The 27,483-nt window shown below is 37.4% G+C and overlaps 1 protein-coding gene across 1 annotated transcript; it reads left to right on the top strand.

Annotated features, from left to right (window-relative positions):
- The first annotated feature begins 25 nt into the window (after positions 1-25).
- GPR139 (G protein-coupled receptor 139) lies at positions 26-27,483 on the top strand. Its single transcript, XM_053471341.1, has 2 exons — positions 26-410; positions 26,499-27,483. The coding sequence occupies exons 1-2, from the start codon at positions 299-301 to the stop codon at positions 27,431-27,433; spliced, it is 1,047 nt and encodes a 348-aa protein (XP_053327316.1). The 5' UTR covers positions 26-298; the 3' UTR covers positions 27,434-27,483.

The following is a 27,483-nucleotide window of genomic DNA, read 5'->3' as shown; positions in this document are numbered from 1 at the left end:
ATCCACTGCCTGCAACTGCTCATTCATCCACACTGAAGGTTGATGAACTGGTCTTCTTTAAGGACAGCTCAGCTCTTCCCTCCAGTGAGTAAGGCATGCAGCAAGCAGTGGCAGGGCTGCACTTTCTCTTAATTATTCCTCTGAGCAGCAGGTGGAGGGAGTCCTGAGATGCAGGGATGCTCTGAAGGACAAAGCAGCTTGCTGGATACACATCTTTATGAAGAGTGGGACCACAACCTTTTTTCTTCCACTTATGCTTTGAAGAGACAGATTCCAGCAGCACAGAAAACCCAAGTAAATGGAGCACAATCACATATACAACAGTTCCCTTCTTTCTCACAAGTATGGCTGTGGCTTGGGATATGTTCCAGTTATATATTACAGCCTCTTGCTTTGTTTAGGCTTACCAGGTAAGTGTATTTTCTAAAATAATATTTACACACTTTCCCTTTAAATAGATGACAGTCAGTGCCATCAAAGCGCATAAACCTATATCAGCAGCAAAAAACGTTGACAGTTAAATGCATGTATATATCATTTTTAAACACCTTTATTTAACTCAAGTTCAAGATTAAGTAAAGAAGGTTTTCTAGTAAATAAAAAAGGAAACTGGGTATTGTAACCATTTTTTTAATATATTTTTAAGGTTATAAGTAACATAAGATCCTTTAATTATTTTGAAATATAAACCCAATAGCTCTAAATAAGGATTTTTAATATATATACCAAGTTCAGAATCCACATTTTTCATTTCTCGCCGTACAGTGTGATTTGGAAATATATTCACTTTAATATGCAATGAAGTTTCGATGCAATAGAAATAGAGTTCTAGCCGTGAAAAAAATGTCAGGGGATCTATATGGTTTGCGTGACAGCTAAACCAGTTGAAAAATGTTTTAATCCCTTTGGAGAATAGTTTGATTGGCGTTCTGTATTTTATTGGAAATAGAAGTGGGCGTCTTGGGTGACAGAAGAAAAATCAGGGCTCCTCGAAAGGTTATTTTGACCCAGCGGTATAAAACAGTATTTTAAAATTGTTATTGGTCTAAAGTGATGTTTCCACTAGCCATCGAGTAAGATTAAAAAAATAACACTTCCAGGCATTTTGCTCTCTTCAATTTTCTGCCTCCGTGCTCTTTGAAAAGATTATGTAGATGAAAATGGAATACACACAACCTTGATATGTTTTGTGGAGATCCTCTATAGCCGTAATTGAAGCAATCTCATCTGCAATCCAAAGATATCATGCTTGCCAATACAAGCTCCAATGCGACTGCACATTGATTATTTTCACGCACAGATGTTGAAGTTTGCCTGTGCCTAAAAGATGGAGTTAATAATACGATTAGAACATGAGAGATTTAGCTGAAAAAACCCCAAGTAATGGGAAATAGAAAAAAGACACAACCCAAAGCCATCTCAGGTCACATTGGGTAATCCCCTGTCGGTATAGGTTCCTCCGCTTGAATACAAAATATTTAATAATTTTGTTGGTTCTTTCTGATTTTCATTAAGTTGCATGTTACTAGGAATGGCCAGGAAACATGATAGTGGCCACTACATAAAGTGAACGTACAAGATACACAAATATTGTATTAAGATATTGGCAACTCAGCATGAATGTCTTCACATTTGTCACCAGACTGTGGTCTTTTCCAACGTTGCCTTTGTTAAAGTCGTGATGCAGTTGAAGCTGTTTGAAAAGAATCTAGAAAATGTTACCTTCCTCGAGGTCTACAGTTGCAATGACTTACTTGACGGTGTAATGTTAAGTTGTGTGGTCACATTAGTCCTGATATCCATACATCCAGTGGACGTCTGAATAAGCTGCAGAGACCTTTAGAACTAATAGCAGTAGTCCATGGAGCGGTGGTCCAAGAAGTCCATAAAGGCCCACAAGACACCTGCCTTTTGGGTCCGATTTTAATGTAAAGCAGTGAAAAAAGGAGACCCGCAAGAATGGTCTTTGTAGGGCTGGAGAGGAACAGGACCAGAGGTCGGGAAAAGCAGCGGCTGCCCATCGTCTACCCATCTAACCCAAAGAGCACCACTAGGCGCTCAGCGAGGAGGCCATGGGGAAGCTGAAAATGTTGTGCCCGGTATCTGCTATCTATGCATTTGTTTTTTTTTATTTATGTTTCATTTATTTAAATCTGTTTGGGGTGTATCTGCTAATGACCAGCTGCTTAATTTTCAGTCTGTAAGGCTCATTTCTGACGCCTTTATAGTACTTGCTATCTGCCTAACATAAATTAAAGTAGTTTCATTAAGCCAAATTAAACCTTCTCAGAATGTGTATTCAGGTTAGGGGAACTTGGCAGCAAAGAGCATAATTCAGCAGTTATGTTTAACACAGTGGGTACAAATTGAAAGTTGAAGGAACCTCCCAGGCTAGCCAAGGAATCTGGTCCCCATAGGGCGAATGCTGCGTTTGCCAGCCACAAGTCATTAAAATAATTTTTTTCACATTGGCACACAGAATTGAGAGCATAGTTGTCAGTTTAGTGGCTAAGCATCAAAATATATCTGAAGGAAAATCTAACCGTGATTCGGCACTGGTTTATCTAATAAGCAATTAATGGAGGGCCCTGCTGTTAAAACCCACAATCTAGCGAGGATGGGTCGAGAAAATGTATTCAGCTTTGATATTTAGATAAATATTAGTGAATCATGCAGTAGGAGGCACTATTAATAAGTCTGTTTTTGCTCTACCTGTGCCCAAAACATAGCTCTGGTGTTAGCATTCAAGATAACTTTAAACATTTTAAAACCATTACCTTATTTAACCCTTACTAAATAAATGGACTCTCCACAATCTCCTGCAACTTGGTGGATACATTATTCTACATAGTTACATAAGCTGAAAAAAGACACGCGTCCATCAAGGTCAGCCTTTCCCATATCTGTTCTTTTCTTGCTGTTGGTCCAAAAGAAGGCAAAAAAACACAGTTCTGGCTCCTTCCAATTTTGCACACAAAAATTCCTTTTTGACCCCAGAATGGCAGTCAGATCTCTCCTTGGATCAAGAAGCTGTTTCCCCATAATTATGCAACCCCGTCATAAAAGAGACATTGTCATTGTGCTTAAGGCATAGGTGAGACATCTAATGGACACGGGCAAGACTGGCCATAAATACCTACCAAATGTTGGGTTCCCTTTGCTAGACACCCTCCATCAAGTGATAGGGTTGTAGTTCCATCGGATGCTCTGTGACATGGGTATTATGAAACTCAGAGGGGCTTATGAATACAAATTGAGAAACTTGGCTCTACCATGGTTTAGGGTAAACAAATGAACCTTCAGTGTCGAGGCCTCAAATCAAAACGTACTCTGGTGAACCATCCAGTTGGTTGTTTTGGTGATAAGACCATTTCAAAAACTTTGCACAAAAACTTTTCATGCATACCTTCCAATATACCCCTGTTCTGTGAGTGGGGCAGCTATAAGTAGTATATGCAAAGTGTTGCACCAGATAAAATCCTAAAATAATATTTTTTTAATATGGACCTTTATGTTATGTCTTCAAGGGTAAAACAAACTCACATTGTCAGTTGATTTCTGCTTAGTTATTTGGACTGTTATCATCCATAACACTTTAGAGACGTTTCTAGCATGGTCGCAGAACAGAAAATGTAGCATTAGATTTGAAATATCACAGTAAATGTGCTGAAAAAGGGGTTTCCAATGTAATAAGTAAGACAAAGTGTCAAAGTGTGTGTAAAATGCCTGCATTTGGCAACACTTCCAACTCTCTGAAGCTAATGCTATGCAGGGATATTGAGCTGGATTCAATGTCAGAGATAAATCTATCACATGTAATTAAATAGCAACCTTCATAGTTAAACTTTTTTTTCAGTTAATGAAACTGAGCCTATGCTTCAGTTTTTATACTACTTTTCCATCGCAGCCTGTGGTACGATAGCTCTTCATTTCCACGTGATAGATTTATCAGTGCAATGGAATCTAGCCAACTGCAAGTTATATAGTGAATCTGGGGTACATTTGAAAAAGTGGTGTTATCACTATGGCAACTAATGGAGTCATCTTATAACCAGTCTCATTGATTACTTGGTTTTTAAGGCCACTTTTTAAACTTTGTACCGGAATCACCTTTTATACATTAAACCCACTGTGACATCATATTAATCTCAGCCCAGGCATTGCCTTAGTCTCACCTCTTGGCACTGCTGGCCAGTGGAGCTTCGTGTCTATGTCACGTCACGCTGGATACTACTTGCTCTTGTGTCTTACAAAAAGGGGTCGATACTATAAGAAGGGTTATGTTTGTGTATATATTGTTAGTCCATTGGTAAGGATAGCAATCTATTTTCTGTAACATGATGCTAAATCCACAGAGAAACCCCCCAACCCAATGAATGGGTTACAGAGGAACTTTATTGATCAGCCCAGTGTGACAGAAATATTGATGGATCACCAATAATCACCTACAGTTTCTAAACCAAAGGCTGTTAATCTAGGTTGATAGTAAAAGCTAATCCTTGCTCCTTATCTCTTAATGACAAGTTTAACATAAAATGAATTAGAAACTAACAGATAAGAGGTAATCTAACATTTTCAAGTGGCCAATCAAACCCAAAAATCCAAAACAGAGATGTAAATGATAACTGTCAGCTCAAGTGAATGTATAACACAACATTAATCCAGTAGGTGAGATTCTTCGTTGAGAGTTGAGGTGGGAGCATTAAAATTTCAAAATTTCAGTGAAGGTGTTGCTAAATATTAGCCCCACACAGTTTTAGTTTTAAATTATCTATTGTGGTCACAATGCACCCCATTTGGCCACACCAACATCCAATTGTTTGTGACAACATATTAAATGTTTATTTTATAGCATATAGGAGCTATACATCTCTTTTTTATAGGCCCCTAAATTACACTAAGGAGGAACGTGTACCTTGTAGAGGCCCCTAAAATGCAACAACATATAGAGACAGAGTGAGTGTGAAAGTGAGTGAGTCAGAGAGTGTGTGTCTGTTAGAGAGCGAAAGATAAAGATAGAAATGTTAAAATAGTCTGAAAATTGTCTTGGTTGTTGAAGACTAAAGTGGAACCCAAATGAATGTACTAGGATAGGGGTAGGAAATCTTCGGCTCTCCTGATGTTGTGGACTACATCTCCCATAATGCTCTTACAGTCATAATGCTGGCAAAGCATCAAGGGCAATGTAGTTCACAACATCTGGAGTGCTGAAGGTTGCCTACCCCTGTACTAGGATATTTCTTCTGAGCAGTTACTGAACATGACCACTAGGTATAAATCTCCAAAGTGTACCAGGGAATTTGCATGGGGCAGCTCCAAGGTATAAACCACTAAGTGATATTACAACGCTGTATAACCACACACCACTCTTCCAACATCCACCTTCTACCCATTCACAGCCTGACAGTCTGAAGCTTCTGTAGTTGCCCAAAGTCAGGACAGCCCAAGGTCAATTGCTTCCTTGCCCCATTGATAGGAACACAAATAAGAGAAGGGTGTCTACTTCTGACAATATTCTGCCAACTGCAAACCCTTTCTAACCTGCAGATGAAGACAGGTGTGAGACCTTGGATAAATCTCCGCATTATGATGACACTTGAAACAAACAAAATACTTGGTTTTCAGCCTTCCCTCTTATATAAGTCTACGTGGAGCCAGGAATTCCCCACTAAATTCTAATGTTGAAAGCACATACACATTTTAAACATAGAGACAGGAGAAGGGAGATGTTTTGTGGATTGCAGAAACTCTATGAGGCGCCAACAACAGTAACTGAAATACTGAGCTCCCGGGAGCTGTAATTTTCTTTAACATAATGCATTACAGTAGCAGAAATAATAGTTACATAATGTTTTTAGAGACCTCAGATTTTGATACAAATATTTCTATTTTTATTAAGATTCACCAAAAGGGCATCAACACTCATTTCAAGCAAGGCCAAAGAAAATTCAATTCTAAACATCTCAAGCTAAAAGACGTCATTAAGTCTTTTTGAGTTTGTAAAATGAACGTCCTACATTTCTATGTTGTCGGTGACCCGTGCAGTGGTCCTGACCTTAGTAATCCAGTAGGCAGAAGGGCACCTCTAGATACATCCGCAGCAGTCTAAAGCATGGAAGGGATGTCGAGAGCAGAGTGGTTTAACATCAATAAAGCAAACATTTATGGCCATAATAAAAGCAAAAAAAGAATGCATGAATAGTCCCAGCCATTCCATAACCTATTATTCTGAATTACATCCAAAAAACAAAACAATAATTTGCAAACACATATAATAAAAAGGTTCTACCCTAAAACTGCGCACAGAATGGTTTGCATTTTAGGTTATTGCACATCCCTTGCTCACAAATGATGTCACAGTCAGAGAGGCACTTTCAATAGTGAAGTGCTTCATGCTGGGGTATGTAGTAGAAAGGTTTTTTTTATGTTTTCTGTTCTATAAAGGGTTATTGTGAAGATTCCAACCTTATTCAGATGTGCTGTGTTTCCTTTAGTTTACTCATGGATTTCTATTTTAATACATGCAGTAGCTGACAAAAACTCGGTGGTGTTCTTAGTCAGGTTGTTCTATTTTCAGAATTGAAAATGGGATAATGTGGCCCAGAGTTACACGTGTATAACAATGACCTAAGGCTCTTTTGTCACACAAGAGCAGACAATTTAAGGTGGTGATGAGGTCGTATGAGAAACTTGGCTCTACCATGGTTTAGGGTAAACGAATTAACCTTCAGTGTCGAGGTCTCAAATCAAAACCTACTCTGGTGAACCTAACAAATCTAGAGCAAATCTGTGGAGCATATAAAATATCTACCCACTGCGTTAACAACATCTCTACAAACGTGTAGATAACGTGGATTTTTTTTCAAAATTATTGTTCTACATCTGTGGTGTAAATCGATTGATCTTATATGAAAATGAAATACCGTTCTAGACGCTCATTAATTCAGATACGCATTTTTTTTATCTCATTTTCAAAAGGTTTTCCTACAAAAAGGACAATACAAAACATTTTAGATGGAAATACATGAATATTTTATTTGATCCTGGATCTTTTTCAGTGTATTAATCAACTAATGCTTGATTAAAGAATTTATTCAGAATTTAAAAAAAACACACAAATATTTTCAGACCATTTTTTTGTTGGCATTTTCTAGATAAGGGACCTAATCTGTAGCTACAAAATATTATAAGACTAATCAGAACCATGGATCCATTTTTTTTAAAACTTTTTATTTTTGTTTTACTTCTACCTCTGCCTGGAAATAGTATTTATAGATGAACTGCTATGGTTCATTAGGTGGTTCCTCTCCATTATCTTGAGATCACCTGATGGGCAGAAATGAATATATGGTGACGTGTAAGAGAAAAATTAATGTTATCCCATTAGTAAAATGTGTCCTCGACCCTTTAAGTATTAGCCCTAGAAAGTCTATTAAAATAATTCTAGTTTTGGAAAAAGAAAGGCATTTTCTTATAGAAAAATGAAAAACGATGGATTTGATGCTCTGGCATTCAGACCTTTCATTATTGTATTATTCATTTAGTCTTTGAAGAAGCTGCTAAGAGTTCGAGCCGCACAGGGTGCTTGTGTTGTAGAGCAGACATACATTATTAATAGCCTTAAAGGCAAATTATGGATTAAATACAGATACATAGAGACAATCTGATTCATTTAAGAAATAAGAAAGGTATTTTACGAGTGTATGATAACAAAAATTGATATCGCAGCATAAGCCCAAGAGAAAATTGAGACTTTAGATTAATTTGATACCTTTTATTTGCCCAACATAGAGAAAGTTACGTAAACTTTGAGACGCCATGCGTAAACTAGAAATACACATAGGCCATGTAGATAAAAAAACATATCACTAATGAAATTGCTTGCGTTGGAGCCTGGAAAGCAGGTTACAATCTAAAAGATGAGCCAAACGAAGTAGAACGTCTAGGCCTAGGAGTGACCAGAGAATGGACAAGGAACTAATATATTGTAAAATGTATACTTTCTTCCTAAGATTTCCTGCTATTCAGAGGATTAACCAAAAACAGCACTTCTGTTTCTTGCAGAACACAAATGACATTATACAGAGACATGTCTACCAGTGAGGCAGGTGAAATACGAGAAGAACCACAGTCCAACATAGTTCTATGTATGGTTTTAGTGCAGTGCATATATATCACTTATTTTAATTTGTAAACACATTACGTAGGTTTATTTGTGCAGGGTTTGGGAAGCATGGCAGATCCCCGTTAAGCATTACATTATTATCACTGTTATTTCACTGTGGGGATTAATTAGGAATACCAGGATGGTAATTTGCCCGTCTCACGTACCCTTACATATCTGACTTTTAGAAATAATTATTTTATACTTTGTGACGCCCCCCGGATATATACAGGTGAAATATTCTGTCTGTATTAAAATCCGTCTCCATCCACAGCCAACGTTTTGGTTCCTATGGTAACATTATACTGTGGCGATTATGCTAACCTTGCATTTTAGTCTAAACACTCTTCAAAAGTAATGGGGAATGCTTGGTAAAAATAGAATTAAATGTTAAAAACAACTTTACAATAGAAGCCGTTGCTCTGTTAGCTTAGGGGTTAAAGTTAGTAATAAATAATAAAGTCTGAAATAAGAAAACATCTGTACAAAATATATGGTGTGTGTTTTTTCCTCACTCTGGAAAAAAGAACACCCAAAAAATCCATAAAGTTAGCCAATTTAGGGAATGCAGCTTTCTTTGCCCGGAATATATTTTTGTTACTGATGCTGGCGATCGATAATAACAACGTAACAAGCAATTTCATGTATGTATCACATGTACCTTGAACCTGTGAGTTCCAGATGTTTGTGATGTCATTATAATGTGCCACTGTCATATTTGGACATTAGAGACATTTGTCCTACTGTATGAACGCACACCCTACAATTTAATTTATCTAACACAAGCACAGTGCTTCTAATTAAAAAAAAAAAAAGGCGTACATAAATGATGCAATTAAAATCGAGTTTCCCATAACGCACATTGCACATAAAAAATTCCCTCCTGGTTTTTATGAGGCCAAGGTTTCTAATACTTTTTTTTTCTGGAGGATCGCTATTATATGAGGTTTGGGAACTGGACGTGACTAATCATTTTTAGGGAAGGGGTTTCTTAGCATAAACTAATTATTACTTACCTACTTAATTAATCTACTCCCCATTCCTTACAGAGCTGGGTGTAATTCCTGGCTTCCATCTGATTCACAGAGTTCCTGGGGATCCCAATTCTAATTTCCATTTCTGTATTCGGTTGTGTGTTTCGTAATATATTAATGCATACGGTGCTTTAATGTAATGTGTTTAACCCACTCAGAGTCAACGAGTCCAATGCTCTCTCCTCTGTCACTTAGGATAAAAGTAAACTCTGTTTTAAGGCTGAAAGTGTGATGGAGGAGAACTGAGTCACCAACGTATAATCATGCAGAGATTGTTGGAAAAGGATAAACAAGAAGCCCTAATATCAGGCACCCCGGCACAGGCTTTCAATACATAGAGAATTAGAACAATCTGATCTGAAAGAAGGCTGAGTACTTTAATAAGAACTGCATAAATTCACAATAAGAACTGTTTTATTGAGTTTATCCTCCTACAGTGGTATAGAAACATCTGGTCCAAGGAATAGTTTGAAATGATCTATAATATACCAAATATACATTAGGACTCTGCAAAGAACACTGTGTTCTAGATGATTCTTTGATGATCGTATTTTCAAATGGGTCAAAATCAGTTACTGACAATATTTTATATCCTTTAATAAAAGGGGGGGTTGCATTGAATTTTGCTTCGTAGTTAAAACTGCTCCTCCATTCTATTTTACCTTTTTCTATCTTTGTTCCATTAGTCTTTTCCAATCTTTACCCGTCTCTCATGTTCCAGTCTCGTTCTCATCCCATCTCTGTTTTCTATGTTCCTGTCTTTGTTCTATCAGTCATTCTCTTCCCTGACACCCTAACATAAAACAGAATTTTTTTTTCGTGGAACTTTGCTATATCATAAAACAAGTATTGCTAAAGAATATGAAAAACTGTGATGAAGAAAATTCCAATATTTCTTATCAGTCCAAAAAACCCTCTTATCAGAGTTATGACAAGTTTGCTTGGCAATCTGTGATATACGCTGTAAGCATCAAATGTAGCTGTAGATAACAGGAAAGCGGTAAGAAATTGCTCTCCTGCTTAAAAATGAAAAGTTGAACCCTTTGACATTTTGAGAAACTGACAGTGATAGCAGAACATGCATTTTGAAACTTGAAAAAGTATTTAGGAAATATCTTCATAACACTGTAGTTATGTATTGATTACTATATTTTTTATTGTACCTGGGAACTCTCAGAGTTATGACCTGGAGTCTCTTTGTAAAGTCCTGCTTTCCTGGGTCGGTAAATTATTTTTTCGGGCTGGGGAGACATGCCTGTTCCATAACTATTTCCCTTGCACTCCCCACCCATGAAAGGCTTTATGCGCAGCTAGCCCTGTCCTTTCACCAAGCTACAGAGGAGGGAGAACGTTGGGTATCCCACACTGGGAATCTCCCAAGTATGTATATTTTCCAATATGAAGTGCCTGGGATTGTCTGGTTTTGAGTAATTTTCTTCATGTAAGATGATGACTCTATGATGTCCTATAGTCAAAAGGAGGACATAAACGACCCCCATTTCTTCAGCTACATGGAAAGTGTTCGTTTTAGATATAACACATTGAATATCATTTTTCAATGGTATCATACCCTTCTAAAAGACAAATATTGTCCTTAAAAAGCTAAATTAATATTGGATAACACTCTGCCCTAAACTCTAGATAAGTGTTCTTCAGACTTTTTTCCGTCACTTATGAAAGCTCTGGCGTGATCATGTGATGGGCATCTTGCAGCTCCATACAGGGTAACAACCCATTGTTTTACAGGTGCCAGCTATATCAAATTCTAGACCATATCAAACATTTTTGCCACAAGTATTAATTCAACTGTGAAAAATGTTCTAAATGAGCAAACTCTAAAATGGATATACAGAAATTTACCAACATACATAAGTGGATCGTTCCACAACTCTTCAGTGCAAAACCCTCCTCTTTCTCCGTGAATCCGTCTGCAATATTCTGGTCTCTTGGAGTACTTATGCAAAAAAGGGCCACATCACCTAATGCAGGGACTGCCTCTCCCCAATCCTCCTTGAAAAAGCCCTTCGAATTTTGTCTGAACCAAAATTAGGGAAATTAAATTTGTTGTCCTTAAAAATCAATGGACCGAACAAGTCTAGTTACCAGTTTGTTCCGCACATTCCGTACATTGTTTGCAGACGTCGGAATTTTTTTTTTTTTTTTACATAAATCTGGATGTATGTAGAAGCGTAGCGTCCATCTGTATATTGTGTAATTCATAAATGGGAAAACTCTCTATGTAATTGTTAGCATATTTTAATCCAATTAAAATAAACTGTTTTATGATGCAGCTCAAAAGATCTTTAACTGTGAAGCACACCTGTCTCGCATATCCTATTTCATAGGGGTTTAATGTTCCCTTTAGAACAGTATTCTTATATAATGGGTACATTTTGTCAAACTGTGTATTCAGCCTGAGGTGACACCTCTTTAGATACACTTTATTTTTCTTTGTCATATTCTTCAGCTTTTTGTAATATGAACTGTCCCATGTATAGCCGACTGTGACGATTGGTACAAAATACACAGTGTTCCCAAACGAAAAGATGCGTTTAAGAGAACAAAGCCCAAACAATATTCGAGTCCTACCAACTGCATTCAGGGTCTGAAAATGAGCGGCAATTTCTTTTAATTTAGCTCCAGAATACTGAGACATGACTCATATCTGCAATGTTCACTAAGACTAAATGCTCTCATTTTAGTCATCTGGTAGTTAAAAAGCTCAGCGAGGAGTGACCACCACTTCATAGAATTTTCCTGAAATTAGATGATTTTATATATATATATATATATATATATATATATTTAAAGGTCAAATGTAAGCCATTCCATTGTTTAGTTCCACTTTCTCCCTTACTAACCCATTGTCCTTCCCCACAGGGGGTCTGGTGTTGTGAGAGGGAGTATAATATGCAGAGGGGTGCACAGTATTAGACATCACTAGAAAAACAAACATAAATGTGAGCCATTCTTGCAGAATCTATGTTCAGGCCTGTCTCATCATACAAGTGCATAGTCAGATCTAGAATGCATACAGGAGTAAAGGACTGGCATACAGGCAAGCATATATATAATATGAGTATAAAGAAACATTCAGGCGAGCTCCAGAACCCAACTCTAATGCAAAACATGCGAAGGTTTTGTTAACCTTGCCACCACTTCACATTACGCAAGTCCTTATACTAGCACTAAACTAAGAAGTACAATACCAAAACTAAAGCAGGGGAGACAAAACCAGGATGCTTACCAGTAGCAGGTAGGAAACAGAGATACACGGCGGGGCAGGTTGATGATTCAAATCCGATCTGGAGTGCTAGATATGTGGAGGACCAGTCAGTTCATACCTACCATACATCCCCAGAAGATGTGTACAAACCCTCCTTGACTAGGCACTTACTGAACGCCGCAAAACGTTTAATTCCTAACTATTGGAAATCTGGAGGAGATCGGGAGATTTTATCAAGTCTTCCTCTGGTCAAATTCCCTTATACACCTCCACCTGGTTTGGTTGGCTGGATTTCTCTGGGTCTGGGGAGTTTAAAACCTTGCTGAAGGTGGAATATGGGAATAGCTGGGACTCCAGGGCTCACACAGTTTACCTGGGTGCTGGGACTGAGTCTCTGTGGTTATTTCGAGGACGTCTTCACCCCTACCCTCTCACTCGAGGGATATGACACACTGGGAGAGCAAGCCTGGGAAATCAATGTGAAGGTATACAGTTAGCAGCAATGAGGGCTTTACATGCTCATGCACATTGTGTCTAGGCTGTGGATTTGTATGTTATATCCTTAAGTGTACATCTTTATAAAACCATAATAAAAAATTATTTACACAACAAATGAGACTTGTGCCATTTAACTCTTCTCCCAGCTGTTCTACTGTTCTCTCTAGACTTCTTCGACATGCTCAGCAGCATTCACATTCTAGTCAAAAGGAGCTTAATCACAGCCAAGCACATCTAAACAGTGATAAACATGCCATTGGGTGCCGATGCAACCCCTGAGCTCAGTTTTCATTGATGTCACGGGAGTGCTACTGGACACATGCTGAAACTATGCCTTCTGCATATGACCGGATATCTTTGACTAAGAACATTTTGCAAAATTGTGTTTGTAAAGCAATAGGCATTTAGAAAATCCTTCAATGGTTAACATTTAAATATGTTAACGTATTCAATGACACATCTATTCTCAGCTCCAGAAGAAGTCAAGGGCAAGGTGATCAAAACTTAGGTGATCAAATTCTTTAATACAGAGATTTAATAAAATATGTGTACTATTATTTATAGTGAGTACTGCCTATACCAAACCGCTGACCCGGTTAAAACTTAATACAGATGGAAGGTGATTTCTTTATTACGAATCTTGCATTCTATCTTGATTAATGAGTTGCTAAATTCACAAGGCTTCAAAGATTTTCACACACAATTGGCTGCAATATATAGAGACTGTAGACATGTGTCCTTATGAAGGGCACATAAAAAACAAAGGTAGAAGTAACCTTCTGAGCGTTAAGGTCTGAGATAGGAATCATAAGGTGTCTGGCAGTATGTAGGCTAATCGTTGGCAACAAGGGAACTTTTGGAAAGTTGCTCCTGCTAGGTTCTCATGTTCTTGTGAAACTGAATGGTTTCTACAAAGTAAATTCATTTATTCAATCATCTGCTTATGTAAAAAGAGGAGAGTGCAAGCAAGGTAGGAGCCCAGAAAACCATCATCAGTAGTATCTCTGTTCTTTGTACCTTATATGCAGCCCTCATTGTCCTCTGCAAGGCTGCCACTATGGTCCATAGACAGCATACGTCAAGGTATCCTTCAAGGGCTTCTTCTGGCCTCCTGAAAAAAATAACAAATATTAGACATTTTGTTTTAAAGAGTAATAAGCCCAAGACACAATATATGCAGTTAACTGAATGGTTTAGGAGAAGACAAACTCTTTGACTGGATAATTGTTATGGACTTTGTGATCAATTTAGGCATCTCAAGCACAGAAACGTGTAAGAAAATATCTCAGCCAACGAATAACATTCATTTATATTGTAGCGATCCCTTTCTCCTAACAGATTCGAAAGTAGTTTTGTATATTATTTATGTGCCATGAAATTTGTTATCAGATAACGTGAAGGCTCTGTAGGAGCACTACATCTGAATTTATATATGTTGGTGTACACTTGTCTTTAGACCTCTTAATTATGCTCTCTGTCATTCAGCAATGTTCTACCTGATCTTTGCCTTCCTCACTCATATTTATTATAGTTTGACCTGTTTGTGGTCGGAAACTGTTACCTAAATATATTTGGTGTGATGTTCCTCCTTTCTATCATTCGCACCATTTGAAAAACAGTCCAGGTGCTTAGAAGGAAGAAGTTTTAATGTTTCAGTTATGGCTCAGTCAGTAACCGTGATTGAATTTATTATATAATGGACCTTCATTGCTGTTTTGCTCCACGAAATTGAGCATGACCGTCGATTTTATCCAGTTCTATAGCTCTGAGTGACCTTCTCACTGTCCTCTTCTTTTCACTATGCCAGTATAGATACGTCCTTGCACAGGATGCATTAACCATATTTCCTGAAAATAATGGAGAGAGAAAAAAAAGAGAAAACACATAGTGTTTAATTTATAGACAAAATATTGACCCTGTTTTATAAAAGCAAGAATAAAAAGATTGCAGTCGCGTATAGGTTCTTACTTTATATTGCATGCGTTTAATGGAAGTGCTCCTCAGTCAGCGGCTCTTAATTTTATTATTATTTATTGATTTTTATAGCGTCATCATATTCTGCAGCGCTGTACAATTTAAAGTGATCTTACAGAAAACTTTAGAGTATAGGGAAATTTCCAACATATTCTACTCATGGATTTTTGTCCCAGTCTTGCTAGTAAGTAAATCTACTTATACTTAGCTTGGGGCAAATGGCTTTAGCTGAGTTGAGACTTTTTTTTCCCCGTTTGCCACATTCTGAACATTCCTGTGTCATCTTTTAAATTGGACCGTCCAATGTCCAAATACTCCAAGGAAAAATCTCGTGTAATTAATGGGATTTTGTTTATAAAACATAAGGCAAAAACCACTGAAAAAAAGGTGAAATAAGGGATACATATACAAATGTATGTGCATATACACTATTGAGGACAGATAAGAGTTCCTATACGGAATATTTTATCCTGGAAAATCATGACAATGTAGCATTAAGGGTGAGTATTTTGCAGGTCTTAAATCTTCAAAGATTAAAAAAGAAAAATGCATTATATTAGTGGTGGATCCCAAGCTGCATGTTCAAGGTTGTAGACTGGTTTAAGATAACATTTGTATCCATCATACCGCATTATGTTTCAAATTCTGCTCAAGACAAACCTGCTGGAATACTGATATAATGAATGATGTGATATTAATTACACAGTTCAAAATCTCTCCCTACTGCATCAAAAGAAGAAATAGATGGACAGAAACCCTAAAGGCTAAAAGCTGTCACTAACTCTTAAGTGGACAGATAATAAGCAAAGTGACAAATAAGGGGCACTTGACGGTTTAAAGTTTGATCACTTTTTTTCAGAAAAATAAGGCTTTTATTTGAAGCTGTAGTAACACGCAAAAAATAACATCCCCTGATAAGACATAACCCACATACATATTTTTATGTTCTAGAAGACCACATTCATAGCTCACATAGAGGCTTATAGGGGCTGGCATTTATGGGGTACTGAACAGTTATACCTTTTGCATGTAATGCTAGGGTGATGGAATGGAATTTAAATATTTATTTTTTTGGACTGTTGGTGCAATATAGATAGGTAGAGATCCCTTTAGGTGAGTACATTGTGTTGTTTATTTTTTAATTATTTGATTTCTCATTTTTATTTACATCTCATTAGAAAAATAACTTTTTTTCTACTTTTGTGAGGAGAGAGAAACATTGTTTCTCACTCTCTCCTTCTGATCTCCTCTGCACTGATCACACAGTGATCAGCAAGCAACTTGTTGATGCAACCTAATAAAGAATATGAAAGTGTGTTAGTTTTTGTTAGTTATATCATTTGAAAGCAAAATACAGATTAAGCTTTTAAACATTTGCAACTTGCAGGTTAATGAAGCAGATTCCATCCAACTGATCTCCTGTATACTTATATACAGGAGATCAGTTGGATGGAATCTGCTTCATTATACTCCTGTATGTGAGTTGAGAGTGACTAGATGTTCAAGTCCGAGTAGACATTACAAAATGTGCGAGTTTGACTTTAGTACAAAAATGTGAGTACATGCATTCAAACATGCATTTCGGGCAACCAGTCTCATTTTAGTAAATAGTCCTCATAGTGTATAATAGAGGATGTCAAATTGAAATTGTGAACGCAGATATACATTATGTTCACTCAAGTGGAACTAAACTGATTAAGTGTGTTATGGAATGGATCAATAAGCTTTTCAATTGATTATCTGCAGTACTGAATACTTACTGTCTGAATTAGATACTGACAAGCTAAATGGATTACAACCCACTCATGATTCTAGCCATAAAAAAAGCTGTTTTGAAAAGAGATATTTATCATCGCACTTTAACTTACCGTTGGAATAAGATTTTATAGCACATTGTAGAAACCATCATTCCTGTAAAAGGCATTGTACTCCTGTTGGTAAATACCTGTCTCTCCTCCACCATTATGGACCAGCAAATAAAATGAAATCAAACTGGGGGAATTTATTACATACACCAAAAAAAAAAAATTTTGAATCATAAAACCTGGAGAGTGAAATCATGTCCATTACATAACCATTTACAAGAACACACCTTTTCCATCTAGTTAATTACTCTTATACATGCTTTACATAACCCTACCATTAGTATACAGTTTTAACCCCTTAATGACAAAGCCCCTAAATGTATGGGCTCAAAATGCATTGTTTTCTATGGGTTTAGGGACCGCCCATTGTCCTTAAGGGGTTAAATATATATGGAAAATAAATAAATAGCCTACTAAATTAATAGAGAAATAGCCATTTCAAAAAACGTTTTGTTGTGTAAATAATAAATAATACATGTTTACAAAACAGAAGAATGTTGTGTGATGGTTCTGGGAGACCTACCTTGTACCCACATGACGGTAAGATATCCCTTTGGGGTGGCATTGACTTACTATAGAGCAAAGGTGTTTCTATATTTGTACCGATAAAATAAAATAGTTTCCTATTGCATAATTATTTTTGTAACAATAGCGTGGGTTGTTTTCTTTTTAGTTCTTTATCTTTTAACTTATTTTTGAAGTCACAGTGTGAATATTGAGGATTTCAGTTTGGATATTAATATCCATCATGTAGTGGATTTTCATGGTACAGCAAGACAGCTTTAGCAGTTGTCAAGACATATTTCCCAAATTCTCTGCTACTATCAGCTTTGTATGTCTCATATTTACTCGGAGAATTAACATGGCACACTGTACCTATACAATAAAACTGGTGTACTTTTAGTTTTAGGATGGGATCAGTTGTTTATGGATTTTTTTTTGTTGGGGCTACAGGCAGGCAGGTAGGGGCATGTACCTTTCACCTCAAGAGGTAGTGAAGCCAGACACTGGGATATGATGTCATATGTGGCGGCACAGCTTTACTACATCACAAGCAGGCCACGGTGAAGCTGTGAGTTAGGTCTGATCTACACAGCAGAACAATGGGACAGTGACCAGAAAATGGGACATTTGGGATGTGTAACTCGTTGTCACCTCTAAGAATGATGCTTCAGTATTACTTGATAAGTTTTGAGCAATACATTTCTTATTGGTTAGTTTCTATTTGTTTACAATCGATTTGCTTTCTAATTTTTAATCTTTCTATATGACTATATTCTATCTGTATTCTATTTTCTGCTTACGTTGACTAACTGAGTTTTTACAAGCCAAGGAAAGGCAATTCTAACTAGCTGTAAGAAGGTCATCTTATTCTAAACAAACGCTTCGGGGGGGGGCATGATTCGGCCCATCTTGCAGTTTAATTACCCTCTGGAGGTTTCGCAAGTCAACAACAATGTGTTTCAGTTATAAAGCACCTCCTCGCATCTGTGCATTGACTGTAATCCATCAAGTGTCACTAATACAGAATGGAAGAGAAAACTCATTACATTATATATATATATAGCGCTATGAAAAGGTTTTTTTGCCCCTGGTCTCTTCTTTGTCACATTTAAATGTTCCAGATCACCCAACTAATGTTAATGTAAACACAAAATGCAACTTTCCTGGTAGGCAAACCAGAGTGCTCCCCCTTTTAGAGAGTGGTGTTGTGTGTGGGCGGAGCTAGTTACACATAGCATCCATTTAGTGGGAGGGAACTGGGCAGGGAGCAAGGACAGCATGTGGGAAGTAGACAGAACACGGGCAGAGTGTGGGTGTGACCACAAATCGTTCCCATGCCAGGAGAAAGAATAAATTGACTGGGACATCTGGGAAGCAGGACTTCACCCGGAGACTCCAGGTCAAACCCATAGAGTTTCCAAGTATGAAGATGTATTCTTTTACCTATTTGGCCCTGCCTACTCTCTGCCCCCACTCAAATCTAATGATGGCCAGCCCTGCATCTCCTTGCACCTTCCCATAAGGAGCAAAAGAGGAGCGCTAAGGAAAAACGTCCCTGGAACGTCCCTAGTGAAGGAAACGTTATTTTCTCATAATGGTAAAAACTATTTAACGTGTATTGGATTTCTTTGTTTACACACAAGTAAATCAATTTCTTATGAAGGAATTCTTAAAATTAGTTTTCACAGAGTAGCCAGATAAAACCACAGCCATACTTACCCCTCTGGTGCCCAAATAGTTAAGTTGCAGATAGACAAATTGGTTGATCTAGTTACTAGTGTTAGAGAAATAATTTGCCTCCTACAAAAATAAGTATACATTATTACGATTTATTTGCTTTAAAAAGTAAACTGCTGTTTTATGTTATGATTTTGTTTGATTTTTTCCCAAATGCGAGGTTTAGTAAATGTTCCCCTTTGTTCACCAAGTAACGTAATCATCTTCTGTTGTCCTCCGTAAGTACTTTTTACAGTATGAGGTCTGCATAAGTCCGTGATGTACTTAGAATGGCACATTAAAGTCATTATGAGAAATATTACCAGCTTTTGTACTTAGAGACAAGATCCCCCCCAAAACTCAGCAAGGTTAAATAAGCAGATAATGCACCAGCTTAACATAGTAAAATGTCACTTCCAGGGAAACTGTTTTAAATCTCAGGAAAGAAGGCAGTATTCTAAGCTCCTTCATTCAGCTTGAAGACAGTAAGACAGCTATCTCTGTGCCAACCCTGCTCCCGCGACCCGAGTTTCGCCTTAGTGACCCGGAGAAGCGGTTGGCGAGTTCCCTGGTATTCCCACACTCCATGCTGCATATGTTTCTCCCAGTCTCTCTGGCGCACTGGGATGTAAAATCCCTTCCAGTACATGAGATGAAAAAGACTATGGAGGGAGAAGGTCTGCTGTATCATGGGGCTGGTCTCCAGTCCACTTTTTGGAGAAGAGGTAGTGAGCAGTCAGGGTACACTAATCCAAAATGGACACAATAACTGAAAATGAATTTAAAAAATAAGATGAGAAATTATTGATTTATTAATGCAGGGGTCTTGAACTTTCCCTGTTGCTTGCCTTTTAATATATTGATAAAGAACATGTTTTGCGACTAGTGCAGGACTCAAAGCCAAACATAAAAAAGTGCATTTAATATACAAGTGCATACCTCCCAACAGTCCCAGTTATTGCAGTACAGTCCTGATTTTGGAAAGCGTTGGGGGAACATGCTCCGGTTCACTTCTCTGTTGTCCCTCCCAACTCACGCCAAACCCCTCAACACAGTTGTCCTGATTTGGAACGTGCTGCCTATGCAACTAATATGTATTTCAAATTCTAAACTAGTTTAAAGATGATTAAAGGTTGTTTCATGAGTTTCCGTGTGCTGTTGGGGAAAACGTGCGCATGTCTACACATTTTATACACAACAGAGTGTATTAATAAAATAGATCCCTCAATTAAATAATGCAAGGCCAATAATAACTAGAAGAATACAAAAACAGACTTGTGTCAACTCGGCTTTCAGAAAATAGATAACAGGATAATACACGACCCCGTGAAAACCTGTAACATGCTCATCTTTTTGACAAAAAGGAACTTAATTAGTGTGTTTGACATTTCTTTAAGGCCTCCTAATTCAACAGGCCCTGGGGGCTATTTATCAAGTGCTGTAATGAGATACAGGTATTGTATGGTATTGTTGGAGCGCATGGCATTTTCTAAAGAATTTTTTTGCAATTAATTAATCTGGGTAACTAGAAGACAATTTATATCCAGTCCTAAATGAGACAATTAATAACGGAATCAAACGCTCTGCTTTAGAACGAAGGGGGTTATATCCAAAGTGCGATTCTGGTGCAAAGTGGTTGCCAAGGAGAAATCAGTAATAACATTACATTGGTTGCTATAGTGATTGCCGTACCTGAAAATTTTCTAAAAGGGCTGACCCTCAGACTGTTCAAATCTTAACCCTTTAAGAGTCCATTACAAAGAGACTATTCTGGCAACTCACTAATGTTGACAGCTAACCAAATGGCACTAAGGACAGTCCTTAGGAAAATATTTCTTGGCTGGGAGATAAAGATGCACAACAGTAAGTCATCAGCTGTATAGAAATTAGAAAAGCCTATATAATTATTATGATGAATATGAATGTGTCCTTTACCCCAATTTTTCAAGATGCTTTCCTAGTTTACCCTATTTCTGCTATACAAGACCCTGGATAACTAAGTTGAGTTAGTGTCATCTGACTACCTGGGAACTTTTGGGCTCCAGCGGCAGCTACCCGGAGCCTACCCTTGCGGGACATGGTCGGGACTGCCCAGTGATGCCGGTGAGCGGTCCCACTGACATACCGGGAATCACCACCATTTAAAAGGGGAAAGTGTGTGTGAAGACGCTTCTCCTGCAACCCTGATGATTCGGGTGTTACCCTGGAGAACCGGCGCTTTTCCTGGAGAGTTCCCGGGTATGGTCATCTGTGAGTCTTGTGTCTCCTAAACCTAGTACCCAACTATTCTGACTTAATTTATTGTACCATTTTTCTTGAAATGTTCCTTTCATTAAACACGGCTTGTTTCTGACTGTGTATGTGTCCTGTGTCACCGCATTTTTTAAAAAATATTCCTGCAGGACCTCGTACTGTTGGAAGCCTATGCCCAGGCTGGTTCTACTCGGAATGTAATATTTTCAGTTACCCCTAACCCATATGAACGTGCTTACCAACACAGGAGAAAAGCTGCATTGGTCCCCTAGGCATACCTCCCCCAACAGTCCCGATTTTCTAAAGTCCAAATTGTCCAAAGTGGAGATCATGGGCCAGTTGGGGAGATCCTCTGATCTACCACGACTGTCCATGGAGCTCTAACATCAGTAGAGGCTTTCAGCTCCCATATGGCTACTTCCATTTTTTTAAATATCATATTGAAGCACATTTCCTTATAGAAAAGCAGGAAAAGTAACTTTCAATGCTTGTGAAATCACAAAAAAGCAGGCACAGAATAAAATCATGTTTCATTATAAAAACACATTTTTCTTCTCTCTCTCACCATTTCATGTTTTTCTGTTCGTGAGTATGGTCTGCTTACCAACACAGTGGCTACATTATTCTAAGTAATGCATGTAAGGTCTTTGATGTTATTTTATCTGGCAGATCTTGGACGATTTACATGGCCTTCTTGAAGGTATGCAGCACACATCCACTATTCATTTTGAATACATACTGTGAATGACTTTACTGTAAAAAAGAAGCTCCTTTGTTGATGATGGGACCTGTTTTCCTGTAATTGTGATATATAGCCTATTTGTATATTGATCTTGAGTAAATGACACATATCTTTTGTAAAGTATTTCCCAGTTTGACTAATACATCTTTGTTGTTGCATTCCCATTTCTTTATACAGTTGTACATTTTTGCTGTAGCATTACCTACAAAACTGGGATGTCTGATAAATGATTTATACACAGGGGCATATTGTATATCGTTCCTTAAAACGTAATGCCCCTTTTATATTATGTATTTAATTGACATGCCCTTCTCTCTTCCCCCTCCTGCTCTCTCTCTCTCTCTCTCTTACCATCCTTCTTTCCCCTCCCTTTCTCCCCCACCTTCATTCTCACTCCCTCCCTCCCATCTGCTTGCTCTCACCTCCCCCTTCTTTCCATAGCAGTTAAGCTTTTTGAAACATTATGATCTCTTCTTTCTATGAATGTTGGCTACAGGGCTCTCTAATCATCATCTGCCCTGTTCTAACTACTGTACCAATTTAATATGCACTGACAGAGGTAAAACCATGTGTCCGGAGTGCGAATTTTTAGGAGCACCATAGGAGGATTTATGATTTCCTGCTTGCTCCTACATACACATACCTCCTAACAGCCTGGTTTTCACGGAAGAGTCCCTATTTTCAAGCACAGCCCCACTGGCCTGCTATCTCCCAGGGGCTGTAAAATCAATGCATTCATTGCAGCCGCCACGTGGCCATGTTAGAATGTATGGACGCTAAGGTGGGCAAGATGGTCCTGCTTGTAAGGGGGGATGGTGGCCAAGTCCTCAAACCCATACACTCCTCATCGTATCTGCCCCAATGCGGGCATCCTGACATCACCCACTCTTTAGGAAACCACAGCCACTGGAGAGTGACCAGTAGTCCCTGTGCCTAGATGTTCCTTGTCCTAGAATATATTACATCCTATGCACCATAGAACAGAAATGTATTTCTTCCCCGTTTTGTTTATCCTGCCTACTAACTTGCTACTCACTATTTAATTCTAAAAATAATTGTTATGCATCTTATGTTTCATTTGTTCCAGATGCTCTAGTAACCTCGATGTAGTAAACAAAATAAATTATTTAGAACATAAGCTGTTTTCTTTATCGCATCAAATATTTACCCAATTTACATATAAAAAAGGTTTTCATCATTTAGCATACATCCGAAAGTTTTTTTTCTTAATATCTTTCTCAGTTTAAGTCTAATGCTTTTTCTAGGATAATTTGTTTTATTCGATTTGTTACATTCCCTACAGTTCTTTCATGAGTCCACTGGTCAAATGGCTACACATATTTCGAAATAATCCAATTTCTAAAAACATTATTTCAATTCTGGGAGAGAAGCACAGAAATATATTGGTGTATGAAGAAATTTGATACATTTACGATAATAACAGACTAGAACAAAATAATTTTGGAAAACAAGGCAAAAAGATGTGTAAATATTTAAGATAGACAACATCTAAGCTTTTTATGGAAAAATTATAAAATTTTAACAAATTCACCAACAATGTCAGATTATGAAGAATGAACCGTTTTATGGGCACCTCTGTCATGGTGAGAAAGGAATCTGAGTTTCCAAAGTAACTACATTCATTCGCCTACAAAAATCACAAGCTACAGGCAGTTTTAACAGGTGCATACAATGATGCTAAAAGCTGTGACGGCGACAGTCGCCCTTTAATGAGCAATGTATGATAAATTCTGTTTTTGCCCTTCACATATCTTTTGTATTAACCCCTTAATGACAAAGCCCGTACATGTACGGGCTCAAAATGCATTGTTTACAATGGGTTTAGGAACCGCCCATTGTCCTTAAGGGGTTAATATCACGTCTACTTGTAGTATAATCTTTCCCATATATGAACAATGCCTTTATGCTTGTCCGGGAAAATCAGGAGCTGTATTAATCTTTCTGGGAGCAATAACAGCCACAGATGAGCCATAAACTAGTGTAAGCATTAATGCAAATACAGTCTTGGAAGAGAAAACGGGAATATTTATTCAAAGTAGGCATTAAATAAATAAATAAATAAAACAGGAGCCGGTGCAAATAAAAGGAGCAATACATTTCATTTTTCTGCTCTGCTCAACTGACATTCTAATCTAGTAAATTTGCATTCATTGTCAAGATCAAAGTCAACAACTTTAGGGAAAGGCTACACAATCAATACTGCTTTATGAGCTAAAATATAGTTTTTGTTTCTTTTATTTTTTTATAGTTTTTTTTTTTTTTTTTAAATTATGAACCTGTCATATTATAGAAAAAAAATAATTACCACAGCTGAGTTTGGATAATGTTGTTGGCTTAATATTTAATTTTAGTGACTTTCACATAATGTCTTAGACAGATTAATTCATGAAAAGTTAAGTCATAAATTTGCATGATTTAATTTGTTTTGTTCTGGATTTATTGTAAAAAGGCAAATGTGAACCATTTATCAGGTTTGTCAAATTGCTTGAAAATTGGATGGGGTAGCAATCTACCTTTACGATTATAATATATATTTTTTGTATTACCGAAACATAACTAAAATAATTGGCAGATCTAATGCTATAATTGTATGGAATATTTTTATTTCCCCCCTCACAGTTTTAATGCGCTCTGTTAAGTGGGATGTATCATCGTGCTATTACATCTTATTTTACTTCGCTATTCTGCTTCGTCACTCATAAAAACTTTACAGAGAAATCGTGAGGATATAAACATTTCCTTACATATAGAGTCTTCTAAAGAAATGCATGTTGAGTGTTTGGACACCATGTGCCAACCACAGATGTAGTGGCAACCTTCAGCCCCTCAATATTAACAAATCACAAAAATTACCTTTTCTATGTGTAAAGGTGTGACTAATACATTATTATTTTGGTGTTAAATTAAAAATGATATTTTAATGTGTAAACATAAGTGAAAACCAACGTTTTTAAACCATCTTTAAAAAATGTAATTTTGACAATAGCTGTAGTCAACAGCAGAAGTATTCTTACTTTTGTCGAAAAATCAGAGGAACTAACTGAATGAAACGAAGTAAGTGTGTTATCGGAAGATCTGGCATTAACAGGTGTAGCGCTATTTAAAACAAGTCTTCACGACAATCATTTACTATCTCCGCTCACAGCTTTGTGTTTTACCAAAGGGAATAGAGATACCAATCATTACTTATGTTGTCTTTACCCTGTTATATATATATATATATATATATATATTAGATTTGGAACAAAGCAGACAGACTATTTGAGGAATTCATATAAAAGGGGAAAAGAAAAACTTGATTAGAGGAATTGGACAATTAGTTCAACTCATTGTATCCGTGCACATGTATTAGCTGTGAGACAGGTCGGCTATCTAGGGCTTCATGATTTCCCTTAGATTTCACTACTAAGCCATTTATGTTTGATTTCAGAATTGCTAAAGCGCTTAGCTTGTTATTGCCATGTTGGTTCTTGACTATTACCATGATGAATGTTTGTGTTCCTCTTTACAGTGGATGCTAAAAACACACATGTATTAAGATAATATTGTTACGGTAGGCTGCTTACATTGAATGTAAATACAATTTAACTAAAGCCAATGCTCGTATGAGATATTGCCCCCTGCAACCATTTTGCTTACCCTGCTTGTTACCCCTGCAGTCAGTGAACAATAGGGGGCAGAGCTGTGGCATGTCATTTGAGTCCCACACACCTTACCATACTACCTCCATTTAAATGGGAAATCGGCAGGGAGCGGGGCATGTCAATAGCCCGCTACCGGAAGCCGTATGATTCGAGTGTTGACCGGAGAACCGGAGCTTCTCCTGGAATTCTGTGGGCCATACTCGGAGATTTCCCATTTATGTCCATAACTTCTTAAACAATATTAGAACCAAGTGAGCGCTTATTTTGTTAACCAATTATATCATTGAGAGCAATTCAATTGAACTCAACAAAACTGTTTCAGATTGTGCCAGCATTTCATGCAGCAGCACATAATTTAATTGTTGGCATTTATAAGTAGAGCCTGAAACTCTTCGAAATACAGCCCTATAAAAAGAACTACCTAACACATTCACATGTAGAAAGATAATTTAATTGGCAGCCACTGGTCATGCCCTGGTAACCATTATTATTAGGACACTTACCATGGTTTATTCAATTTTTCACTTTTTTTTTTTTTTTTTTTTTTAAGGAACAAGGTATCTTCCGACAAAATAAACATTAAGGTGATTGTGTTATGAACCTCTCAGTTTGTTTTAATTGCCATTCAATGTCTAATTTAGAGAAACAGGAATATCATACAGTGTCAAAATTGAGCAACATACAGATCAGGATCTCTCCACAAAATATAAGTATGTAAAATCTCTCAGGTTACATGTTGGGTAATCATTATCTTAACTCAATTACTTCACAAGATCCCTTGTGTGTGAATGGAATATGTGAATTTTGTTGATATGTCAGTCTCGCAATTCTAATATTTGATATTTGTGTCTTCACAGCTAACATCCTGACAGTAATCATCTTATCGCAGCTTGTGGCCCGCAGGCAGAAATCTTCTTATAACTACCTACTGGCTTTGGCTGCGGCAGACATCATGGTCCTTTTCTTCATCGTGTTTGTTGATTTTCTCTTGGAGGACTTTATCCTAAACAAGCAGATGCCTCAAGTCCTAAACAAAGTGATCGAAGTCCTGGAGTTTTCTTCCATTCATACATCCATTTGGATTACTGTCCCTTTGACAATCGATAGATACATAGCAGTTTGCCACCCTCTTACATATCATACTGTATCATTTCCAGCCCGCACAAGGAAAGTCATTGTTAGTGTTTATATTACCTGTTTTGTGACTAGTATCCCATACTATTGGTGGCCAAATATTTGGATTGAGGATTACACAAGTACATCGGTCCATCATATACTCATCTGGATCCATTGCTTCACTGTCTACTTGGTACCATGCTCCATTTTCTTCATTCTAAACTCAATCATTGTATACAAGCTCCAAAGGAAAAGTAGTTTTCGATTAAGAGGATACTCCACCGGAAAAACGACAGCCATTTTGTTTACAATCACATCTATTTTTGCCATTCTTTGGGCACCAAGAATAATTATGATACTCTACCATCTGTATGTATCTCCCATAGATAACAGCTGGTTAGTGCATATTGTTACAGATGTCGCTAACATGTTAGCTTTGCTAAACACAGCAATTAATTTCTTCCTGTATTGTTTTATAAGTAAGAGATTCCGTACAATGGCAGCTGGAACACTGAAGGCTTTTTTTAAGTGCCAGAAACAACCAGTCCAGTTTTACACAAACTACAACTTTTCTATAACTAGTAGCCCCTGGATCTCCCCTGCCAATTCTCATTGTATTAAAATGTTTGTTTATCAATACGATAAAAATGGAAAGCCACTAAAAGTTTCACCTTGAAGGATAGAAATTGAGAAAAGTTTTGGAGATATATCTTATTGAAAAGGTGT

This window comes from Spea bombifrons, chromosome 7 (assembly GCF_027358695.1).
Source record: "Spea bombifrons isolate aSpeBom1 chromosome 7, aSpeBom1.2.pri, whole genome shotgun sequence".
In the NCBI taxonomy this organism is placed as follows: domain Eukaryota; kingdom Metazoa; phylum Chordata; class Amphibia; order Anura; family Pelobatidae; genus Spea; species Spea bombifrons.
This window is presented reverse-complemented; position numbering and strand designations above follow the sequence as displayed.